The sequence below is a fragment of the Macrosteles quadrilineatus genome, unplaced genomic scaffold, assembly GCF_028750875.1.
Source record: "Macrosteles quadrilineatus isolate MER2022 unplaced genomic scaffold, UCM_ALF_1.0 Scaffold_8__2_contigs__length_117827958, whole genome shotgun sequence".
In the NCBI taxonomy this organism is placed as follows: domain Eukaryota; kingdom Metazoa; phylum Arthropoda; class Insecta; order Hemiptera; family Cicadellidae; genus Macrosteles; species Macrosteles quadrilineatus.
The window spans coordinates 72534983-72547385 of record NW_026542601.1 but is presented as its reverse complement, the minus strand read 5'-3'; the positions used below and the strand labels follow the sequence as shown (position 1 = coordinate 72547385).

Sequence of the window (12403 nt, the reverse complement as noted above, 5' to 3'; positions counted from 1 at the left end):
AACCTAAAAACATGTTCGCCGCCATAGATTATTCCGTCGAGTATGAAGTGTGTGGTGTAATCAGATTTCTGAGTTGAAGAATCACACAGCAGCTTAAATTCACTGTGAATTGCCTACTTACATGGTCCAAAGGTTAGGAGTAAAGGTGAAGTCCGCCAATGGGTTCATTTTTAAAAAATGGAATCATCTCCACCCTCCGGTAACGATCCTGTCCAAAAAAGTTTCTCCTTCAACGTCTTATTGAATGAGAACGTCTATGGCCGAACTCATTCTTTTCGTTTTGTGACCGTCATTAAACACTGTAGGAATCCAACGAGCACAAAACTTGTGATAGCCAAGTTGTCAGTCACTTCGAGAAATTTCAGGGAAATGATCGGAAAGTTGTGATATTCTACAGCGCCGGTTCTCACGAATATTCTCGTTCACCAAGTCATCAGTAACGAGATAAGGCCTACCACTCTGATGATCTTTATAATGAACGTTCGTCCTTTCTTTTTTTTACGGACTATTGACGGATTGACCTTGACGGACTACACATTCACTCATAACGTTTCGGCCCACAATTCATGATGAATTTCAGCTGCTAAGTGATTCTTCGACTACAGAAATCTGACTACACCTCGCACATACTTGGCGGGGTAATCCATGGCGGCGCGTGTTTTTAGGTTATAACAACAGAATGTGCGATTGTACGATGCTCTCTCTAGCACAGCTAGAAGCGTACTGAACAGCTGCGCACGCCGATGTGAGACTGGTGCTAACTCCATAATTCCTACTTAGCGCACCACGCCGCCCAGGCGACAGTTACTTCGTGGATGACCCTCCTACCAATAGGTCTTATGATATTAAACTCAAAGCCAGAGATGTGCTCTTAAAGATTCAAGTGCCTACGAGGATAACAAACTTAACATTTTTTCTGTTCAGAATTAATTCCCTGAGAGGCATAACGTTTTCATGTAAAGCATATTGTAGTGTTTAAATTTTTTTTGCTTTGAATGTTTAAAGTTAATTTATTTTTTTACCTCGGTCCTAGCTGTAATTTATCAATGTGGTTATAATTAATGAAAATGACTACAGGTTTAGCCTATTTGTTGTGTTGTATTGACTATAGGTTTGGCCAATATTAATACCATTAAACCAAAGCACTATATTCATTCAATATTCTGTTGACACTAAAATCTATTCCATACATACTAAATGCAATAACAATACACAATAATGTTATCACTGTTCTAAAGGTAGAGAGGCAGAAAGAAAACCTAGATCCTCTCTTGTCACAGCATCAAAATGTGAGTAACGATTAAAGTTTTCAGTAAGCTACTTCCTGAAAAATCAAAGGATTTATTTTAGGGATGTGCAAGTAGTAAATTTAAGAGTCAATGTACCTAAAACAATGTGAGAAACACTGTGACTTGACAACAATAGATAACAAAAATATGCTGTTTACTTGGTCACTAAAATCAAATTCACTACACTAATATGCCCAAGCAATTGTTACCTTTTTCCTCAGTTTTAACAATTTTATTTCAGTAAATGTTAATGTCAGTTTACGTTTACATTGACTTAGTTTGCAATTAATTGTGCTGATATGGACAACTTGTTTGCAATTTCCTCCAACAGAATGGACACCAACTTAGTATCCATTAATAGTTTCCCTCAATTTCAAATTTAGATTTCAATCGTATTTATTCATAAGTATTATTTGTTACTAGCTTATTTTGTATTTGTACTTGGCAGTGCAAAACATATCAAACTCTCTTTGTTGTTCTCTGTCTTAGTCTTGGTTAGTAACAAACTGTCTCATTCATCCTTACCTTGGTGTGTCAGTGTTTAGACAGTCATAAAGTTGAAAAATCGGTGATATCCAAGACATTGAAGCGAAGCTGATGGATAATTTTACCATCCAAATATGTAGTTTGACACGCATATTTAGTAGAGCTGTTAGGTAATGTAGTAGCACAATATTTTAATACTTTATTTACATAATCAGTTTTTATTGAAATAATTCTTTCCTTTACAGATGGGAAAAGATTCAGAAGCATTAAATCCACATCTTCTTCAGTTGACTAATGTAAGTTTAAATAGTAGGCTATGTTTCGTTACAGTGTTGAATAATTAGTAGTGTATGATAATAGATCGTCAAATTCTCTTAGTCTATCTAGCCAGGAAAATTAATTGTCTGGTTTAAGCCAAAAGCAGCCTTTTTTCTTAAATGTTTTTTTTTACCATAGTTGTGGTTTTAATCATCTGGACACCATATCCAGTACCGTTGCTGAAGAAGTGGTTGCTCAACAATTTCAAGAAACAAACATTATTTTTTTTTACAAAAAAAAGTGTTAAACAAAATATTTAATAATTCTCTTAGTCTTTAAAAAGAAGTAAAATTTGTTAGAGGGCTTGACATTGTTTTACAGAAATACTAGATTTTCATAAAAAATTTCAATTAATTTAATTCAAAGTTTTTTTCAGGTCTTTGGAGCTAACAACAATCAGCTTCACAAGGTAAGTATTTTTTGTCTCTGGAAATTAAATTATACTAGTGGCTTGTAGGGACATAAGTCCCTAAATGGCTCAAATGTATAACAAATTATTGTAATATTTAAACAAACTCAGAATCAAATTACCTATGTGTCAGAATAGATATCCGAGTACAACATATCTTTTGTGTGAAACAGTTTGTTGTTTGGTGTTATTGTTTGATTTTGTTGCTGTTATTTTCAATAAGTAATTTGAACCAATCCAGAGGTTTAACTCGGCTAAAGGCAGCAAACTGTTTGTGAATAAATATTGTTTGGTCTTTTGGTTAATGATGATAAAAAGGCTTTCCTGATTGAAATATCGGAAATCGTCTTCGTCAAATATGAAAAGGCAAATAAAGGTGTGTTGAGATAAGCTTAGTTATCGGTCAAAACCGCTAAATTAGCACTCCGATCGGACCCAGTTATTATTTCTAAGTTTATGCTCCTTTTGTAAAGGTTTAATAAAATTAGTGTATAGTAAAGGCATCCCATTGGATAAATTTATCGCTAGATTTGTTTCTGTTCAACATAAAATACCCCCGCCGCAGCAAACCTGCCGACTAAGCGAATTTCCATTTGTCTGAATTGATTTTCAGTTAAATATATTTTAATAACATTAGGTTTAACGAGTACCTAGGTTTGCTGCTACAAGGAAACTAATAAAGTGTGTTTTTGAGTAAAATATTAATAGCTTAGTACAAAATAAATAAATTTGCCAAGTTTGATCAAAATATATCCATAAACAAGCAAACTACAACATTTGACAATATTCTCCATAAGAATAACATGGGAATTTTAAATTTACAATTTTTTAAATTTTCTCCGTTACTAATAATCAAACAAAAATACTTTTATATACTAAATTTTTTTTTTTAAGCTCTTTAAAAAGGTCTAAAAGAGAAATCGGGAAATTTTGTGTTTTGAGGGTCAAAAGTGAGAAAAACCAATTTTTACCCCATAAAACCCCCCGTAAAGCCCCGTTCCCATGGTTCGATCGTGCTGGTTCGCAAACTCATTCAAGTTTATCCCACTTTACACCTTTAAACCAAATTTCATCAAAATCGGACAAAAATTACTCAAGTTATCGCGTTCACGGATGTATATATATATACAATTGTTTAGATGGCTACTATTATAAATAATGAAGAAAGCATATTAACTCAGTACCCTGAAATTATTTTTATTTTTAAATCTCTACATGTTTCGCGCTTTAGGCCATTTACAAGAGTAACATTTAACCTCACTTCAAACACAAACAAATTAATTAACAAATAAACATCATGTGATGATCTTTACATATGATTATTCTTTTTTCTTAAAATGTATAGTAAAATAATCTTTGGTCATGGAATTTTGTCATATATATATATAAAAAAATTTATTATGGTTGTTTAATTTATCCTCCTCTTGATGTTTGTGTTAAATATTCTTTAATTTTAAAATGTTTTCACATATAGGATTTTGTTTCTTAACTTGCATTGTATTGATTATATTTGTTGGATCATTCTTGTAGCTGCAGTATATATGATATTATTCTTTTGTATCTAATTTATTTCCTTTTGATCCATAGTCCAAAACTGTCATATCTGTTTCTATTTTAGTGAATTTATGATTCTCATTAAGCATGTGTTCTGCTACATTACTTTTCATACTAGTCACATTCTTTGATTTAAATGCTTGTACATGTTCTTTATATCTACAATTGAACGACCTTCCTGTCTGTCCAATGTAATACTTTTCACAATCTGAACATTTAATTTTATAAATACCGGAGTTTTCATATTTTGATGTTACAACTTGGTTGTTATCTTTTTTGGCTCTTTTATTAATTACAACAACTGAATTTACTAAAACCACAAACGAAGCTATTAATAAATGTAAAAGCATCCCTAAAGTTATAAAGAATCAAATAAAAATGATAAAACCACAGTCACCAACATTACGTGGTCAACCAAAAATACATAAAGAAGAAATCCCCATAAGACCAATTGTTAACTTCATGAGTGCACCTACGTATAAATTATGTGGATACTTACAACGCAAAATAAAACTAAACATCATTAATGAACACGATTATAGCGTAATAAATACTCTTGATTTGATAAACAAAATAAAAGACAAAGACATTCCTCAAAATTCTTTATTTTTATCTTTCGATGTAAAAAACATATATACCAACATTCCTATTTTACCAACTATTAAGATTCTTAAAGAAACATTAACCCAAAGCAAAACCTTGTCGAAAAATGAAATAGAAGATATAGTAAAACTTACAAAAATTGCAACGAGTCAAAATTATTTCAAATTTAATTCATCATACTACATACAAAAAGAAGGACTTGCCATGGGATCTCCACTTTCAGGACTGTTGGCAGACATTTATATGCATAATATCGGAATCCAAGAAAATTATTAATGCACTACATGTAAGCCCCATGGGGTCTAAAATCCTAGGAATTTGGCTCCATGCAGGCCTGCATTTTTTATTAGAAAATGATTTCTTATTAAGTTTAATTTTCTGTTCTCAGGTTCCATTGGAGAAAGGGGAAATCAACCCTGTGTTCATCAACAGTCAAAAGGTACTTGTACCTCCCTCAATTGAGAATATTAAGATTTTTCAAAGAACTAAAATTATATTAGATTAGGTACCTTTGTTTTTGTTGCCAGTTTTCTTGATTAGGTAAGATGTTTATGTCACCGTGTGTATTTCAACAGCTTGAGTGGCATCCTTAGGAGCCTTCTTAAGTTTTCTTTTTATCACTAACGTTATAGTCTATATTTACACATGCGTGGTCACTAGTATCGCGGTCAGGTGGATTGGACAACTAGACGGGACATGCGTAGAGTCACGACAGGAGGTCTTTCTTCCTCCCTTTCTTATCTTAGACCAAGGGTGTTGGCATTTCGACCATTGGACGGTTGAGGGTGGTTTGGACTTTCCTTCAAAGCACCCGCCATAACCGACCAATCAAAGCACCGACCATAAACCAGTGCTAATTTAATTCAAGACGTTTTGTTACAAGTGTAGTTAAAAAACAAAACAAAAATTTTAATGTTTCAGTTAGTTCAGTTTATATATTGAAGATAACAATATTTTGTATTGTTGAATGGCAATTACATTGCTTATGACATAATGAAAACTGAAAACCTTTGCTATGAAACTGAAAAACTGATTAATCTTATTTATTTAGTAGATTACTTAAGTGAATTATTAGGGATATCAAGAGTACCAGTAACAGTTGTTTCAATTTCAAAATTAATATAATATATTAATTTCATATTTACAATTTTGCACCTATTCTCTTACACTATGTATATTATTTTATTCTTTAACATCTAAATTAAGGGACTTAAATTAGTTTTGAAATAGCACGTTGGTACCCTCTACGCAATAGGTTCTGTAATTCTAATTTAACATTTTTTACAGATTTTATAGTCAGTTTTATCTGCCTGCCACAAACTTTTAGTCATACATGGTGACTCAGTGGCACTTACCACTAACATTATTTTCATTTGAAATTTAACTTTATTTTTTGCAAGGATACACTGAAGGAGAAAAAAAAGCTGTTTTATCAAGGTATAAAAATGTAAGTGTAATGCCATTAGTATGAGGTAACTGTACTGTCATAATAATTCAAATACCCCCGTCAAAGCAAACCTGCAGACTAAGCGAATTCCCATTTGCCTGAATTGATTTCAAATTGAATCTATTTAAATAACTAGGTTCAACAATTACCTAGGTTTGCTGCTTCAGGGAGGCTAATAAAGTATGGTTTTTAGTAAAATTTTAGTAGCTTACTATAAAATAAATAAATTAGCCAAGTTTGATCAAGCAAACTACAACATTTTACGATAAGAATATCATTTGAATTTAAAATTTGCATTTTTTTTTTTTATTTTCTCCGTAACTAATAACCGTACAAAAACACTTTGGTATACTAAATTATTTATTTTTTTAAGATCCTTAAATGGTCTAAGATAAATTCTGAAATTTTGTAATTTGAGGGTCAAAAATGAGAAAAACCATTTTTTTACCCCATAAAACCCCCTGTAAAACCCTGTTCCCATGGTCTGATCATGCTGGTTCGCAAACTCATTTGAGTTTAACCCACCTTACATCTTCAAACCAAATTTTATCAAAATTGGAGAAAAATTACTCATGTTATCGCAGTCACGGATGTATGTATATATATATATACTGTATATATATAAACATACCGTATATAAAAATTTCAACGAATAGTGTTTTTGGCCTCTAGGGACATCAAAATGAAAAAGTATATCCCTCCCGGCTCCAGGTCTTACCATGCCACCTACGGTAATAGCTACTTACCTATAGGGAAATTCGCTAAAAGAGCTTATCTGCAGTGCTGGAATGGTAAGAGAATTTACTTGAGGGATTGTATTGATGAAAATTTGATTTTTTACTGGTTACTAAGTGAACTAGCGTCTCAGGGTCCTGGCCAGAAACCGATGAGAACCTCTTCTGCGAAGGAGTGGGGGATTGTGGGAGAGCCCCTCACGTCGATTTAAGAAAAATTATAAAATTAATTTTATAATTTTCAATTATAAAACTAATCCCCCATAACCTAACCTAACCAACCAAACTTTCTGATAATATAAAATATATATTACAGTAGATTCCCTCTTATCCGGACTCCTTGGGACCAAGGCCAGTCCGGATAATGGTTTTACCGGTTTAACTGACGTCCCCAAAAACTTGTTAAAACGGACCGTTTAAATGCATACTGTATACAGTATATGACTTAAATTGATGAGAGCATTGTATTTAGACACGTGATCACTGGTCTCAAATCATTCCCATGAGAACAATCGTTTCAGTACCACCCATTTCCTACCGATCGAGTCTGGTTAAACTTATGTGCTGATAACAATTGTCCGGTTAAAGAGATGTAATTTTCTCCGAGTATAATCCGGTTAAAAGGTGTCCGGATAAGAGGGAGTCTACTGTAGATAAAAATCTAATGAAGGTTTACTAATAAAAAAAAAATATTGATCATAAAATAAAATTATAAATGCCTCAAATTCTAAAAAAAGATGTACAGTGTAGAAGTAGTAATCACATTGACAAAAAGGTTATGTCACCGGTGGGACTCGATCTGGCTACCTCATGAACATCAGCCGAGCCATGGTATCCACTGCGCCATGAACACCAATGGCTGCACTTCGTATCGTTGCGGTAATTGTGTTCCCTAAAGAGAAGAGAGTGACGTCACGCCCCCCACTCCTTTGAAGAAGAGGTTCTCATGGGTTTCTGACCAGGAACCTGAGACGCTATAACTAAAGTGATGGAATCAAAGTAGAATCATAGACTAAACATACTCTCGTAATAGATTTGTCAACCTTATGGATCAGCTGATGATTATTTCAATGTTAGTTCCGTCCAGTGCCTCTAGTGGTGTGTTTTGGTTTACAATTTGTTTCTCGTTATTTCAAAACTAGTTCAACAAAATACAGTAGACTCCCTCTTATCCGGACTCCTCGGGACCGAGGCTAGTCCTAATAACGGGTTTTCCAGTTAAACCGACGTCCCCAAAAACTTGTTAAAACGGAATGTTCACTGTGATATTCGACTTAAATTTAGGAGAGCATTGTATTTAGACACTAGTTCACTGGTCTCAAATATTTCCCACGAGAACAGTCGTTTCAGTACTGCCCACTTCCTGCCGATCTAGTCCAGTTAAACCAATGTGCTGATAAACATTGTCTGGTTAAAGAGATGTCACTTCCGCCGAGTGTAGTCCGGTTAAACCAATGTCCGGTTAAAAGGTGTCCAGATAAGACTGTAATTATAAATTATAGCTTGTCCTCTGATGATATTATCAAAAAGTAAAGCACAAAAATTAACCCAAACATTTGTTGACACTAGCGCTCAGTGACACCAACACAAACCAGTTTAAAAAAATGAAGCTTCAGATTTTACAATGTGATGAGAGGTTTACAAGTGTTAGTTTGATGGGGTTACATTTTATAGACATTTCAAAAATTACTTTTACAAGCACTTAGGTTGTGTTTTTCAGTTCTTATTATTTTTCAGCTCTTTGCCAGTGCAGCCAAGATCGCAAGAAGAAATAGAAAACAATATATACAAGTATGTAAAATAATGTGTCTGTTATAATAAGACACTTTAAAATGTGGTTACAAAAACTGAGATACTGTAGAAACAAATAAAAAATGGCCTAACTAAAATGTAACGTAAATCGCAATTTCATAAAATCATGTTTTGACATGTTTGCATTCTATTCTATTTCATAATATATTTCAAAATCGTTTTCAGACAAACTCACTCTGCTTGCAACAACTACAGTTCCAAATTTTTGGTGTGATCTTAATAATTCTGTTAGTTTTAGAATGAATTCAATAACAGTATTTAGGTGAAACTTCCAAAGACGGCTTAATTTATCCAACCAAATGCCAAATGCAGCTATAGTGCAACTATTTAATCATATCAATCAATGAACTCCTCATTAAGAGTACAAGCACGTAATAATGTTCAAAGCTGTACAATTTTCTGGTGGAGACTTGAGAGTTGTGACACAAGGAGAGTTACTCTAAATCAGTGTTTTCCTACCTTTTATACCACTTCATGAAAAAAATATGTTGCGCATCACTGGGTGATAGTTATAGAGTTATCATGTTTATTATTTACAATTGTTTAACCAAACTTATCAATTTACTAGTCATAAGTATAAAGTATGGACCTTTCCTGAAGAAGGTTTTCCCAATTGATGAATGAATGTGAGGGAAGTAATGTGTAACTGTAAATTAAATTAAATAACTAGGCATCATCCAGGTCGGAAACCGGAGATTCTGTGTGAATCAAATTGTGAGTTTTGATAACTGAGAAAAAGACCGTAAATCAGTGTTGTATAAGGGCTGGGAAACTTACATTTTTTAATCATCGTCACCAATGGCTTATAAACAAGGTTTCCACTCATTGACGGCGCTTCAATGACAGTTTTGTAAATTGTAAAGTAAATAATCACAACTGCAGTGGGTGATGATGGATGTTGCTGCGATCTCGGAAGATCTTTTCGATGTTGTTGTGTTCGTAACAGAGGTTTACGGATGCTGTTAAACTTGCTTTTCCAAAGTGTCACTTTCGGTTTCTACTCACCGCTATGTTCTGGAATCGCTGGACCATACCGCCAATAGGCCTGGGCCATCTCTTGTTAGATAATAGATATACAGTGGAACCTCGATAGTTCGACACTTTGTGGACTTAAGGGATGTCGAACTATCGAAATGTCGAACTATAGGGAGTAAATGGAGTTTAATACACAGGAAAGTTAAAACACAAGTCTTATATAGAAATAACCCTAATTTATTAAATACAAAAAGCTTAACAATTTCACTGTTCATTAGTTAAGTTTCAAGTCAACAATAAGTTAAATGACAAATGAATGTTCAATACAGCGCACATCACAATAGTAACCATAAATAAATATCACTTGACAAAATAGCTCAGCCCATGTCGAACTACAAGGAGTGTCGAACTATCAAAGGTTAACTGTACTAATATTTTTTTTATAGAATAGGTAGGAATCTATTCTATTATCTATTAAATAAAGAACCGTTGTCCGGATGTGAATAAAGGTTGTTTCTTCAAACTTTCACCGATATGTTTACATTAAAAGTTGTTTATATGCAATTAATCGGAAATAACTTTGATTTCTGATAACATTTTGTGAGAAAATAAAAAACCACAGGAGATTAATAACCTTGTGACTTGATTAACGCTTTTTATTGGTTGGAAGTACTATAGTTCTTAACTAATTGTAAACGTTGGTTTTTGGTACTGCTACTTTTCCTTAGAACCGGTGGTTGCGAGAATCATTTTCATGACCAACACATCACTATTTTAAAACGTTTTTATTAGCTCGCTTTCTTGTCCGGTACAAATTTTGCAATCAATTTTATACTAATTTCCCGATGAGCTAGATACTTGAAACTTGAAACATAGCTCACAAACGGATGACAATACAATATTATATCATTTAATTTTTATATTTCCCTTGGGCTACGCCCCATGGGCTTGTTTTTATTAATTTGCTTTCTCGCAAATTTTGATACTTCCCGATGAGCTAGAGACTTGAAACTTGAAACTTAAAATATAGCTCACAAAAGGATGACAATGCAATATTATGTCATTTAATTTTCAGATTTCCCTTGGACTACGCCCCATGGGCTTGTTTTTATTAGCTCGCTTTCCTACAAATTTTGATGTCAGTTTTAAACAAAGTTCCCAATGAGCTAGAGACTTGAAATTTGAAACATAGCTCACAAATGGATGACAATGCAATAATATATCATTTAATTTTCATATTTCCCTTGGGATACATCCCATGGGCTTCCAAATTGTCCATGTTTACATTTTGAAAGAATGTAAATATATCAATTAATTTAAGTCAGCTGTAAATACTTAAATTTGACAGTTCGAAGAGCAGAGGTTAAGAGGTACAGGTTATGCTCCCAAGAGATTCTTTATACAAACAAAAATTTCAAATTAAAGATAAACAATCTGATTGCAGATATAAAGGTGTTTGTTAATAATTTCAATTGTTATTTATTTAGTATTCTATATAGTAAACAATAAATTAAATAGATTGATATATTTTTAGTTAGTAGGTAGGCTATACATTCAATCTTAATACATAATTATATGAAAAGGAACTCAAATAAACCTTAGAATTCCCACATGCCTCTGTCTTAATCTGATAAAGATGCTTGAAATAGATTTAACATCCACACACATTAAAAACTAAAAAGTAGAAAATGAATATTTTAATAAATATAATATATTATATTCATATTATAATATTCATATATAATATAAATATAATTTTTATAAATAAAAAACAAAACTTTTTAAAACTAAACGTTTTTAAACGCACTAAAAAGTAGAAAATAATTTATGAATATTTGGAGAGTATAAATACTTGTAAGATTTCAAACGAAAAACGTGGGGTGCATAATTGATAATAATACGTTAGTTCAATAGGAGAAGGTAATTGTAAATGATCTATTGCATGCACCCCACGTTTTTCGTTTTAAATTTTACAAGTATTTAGGCCTATACTCTCCAAATATTTATAAATTATTTTCCACTTTTTAGTGCGTTTAAAAACATTTGGTTTTAAAAAAGTTTTTTATTTATAAATCATACAACTTGTTATCGTTGGTGTTGCACCTCACTACTTATAGTCATACTAAATTTAATTGATGTCTTATAAAAATGTTAACACATTTGAGTAAAAAATTTTTTAAGCAAAACACCATGAATTGTTTACACTTTACGTTGTTTACGTATCAATAGTTTGTGGCCTGTGTATTGTAAATTACCCACGAATACTAGAACAGACCGGTATGGATCATAATCATAAACAAATTATGTTACTGGCCCATAAGTGAACATTATTTAGCATTGATTGCTCAAATGAAAAACTCTAAACCATAAGTCGATGCTATTAGTAACAATAGCATCGGGCCAGTTACGTCATTTGTTCATGTTTATGACTCATACCGCTTTCTGTTCTAATTCGTGTAAATTACCAATTTAAATCGTCGTTAATACTTCATTTCATATAGTATGCCATCATTACAACACCATTTCGGGTTATCTTAGGATTAAGCAAAAATATAAATTGTTATTACAGACAGCATTATCACTGCATATTAAGTACATACGATATGATAAAATTTGACGACACTAACAAAGATTTTAAATACTAATTTTATACGTACTTTGCTTTGGTTAGCGTAGCAAATGTCCTAATTCAATTCTGTATATTTGTGTGTATGTCTGTTCGTAACGCATTAATGTCCTTATTTCTCAGTGTTTCGTAGAAAAGACAAGAGCACCT

General features: G+C 32.6%; 1 protein-coding gene across 1 annotated transcript in view; it reads left to right on the top strand.

The window, feature by feature from the left end:
* Positions 1-12403, top strand: part of LOC129000470 (uncharacterized) — an 88676-nt gene that overhangs the window by 62062 nt on the left and 14211 nt on the right. The window contains exons 38-43 of the mRNA XM_054427433.1: positions 1239-1289; positions 2021-2071; positions 2470-2502; positions 5048-5099; positions 6060-6106; positions 8578-8631. Coding sequence (XP_054283408.1) covers positions 1239-1289; positions 2021-2071; positions 2470-2502; positions 5048-5099; positions 6060-6106; positions 8578-8631 — 288 coding nt within the window. The remainder of the gene's footprint in view (positions 1-1238; positions 1290-2020; positions 2072-2469; positions 2503-5047; positions 5100-6059; positions 6107-8577; positions 8632-12403) is intronic.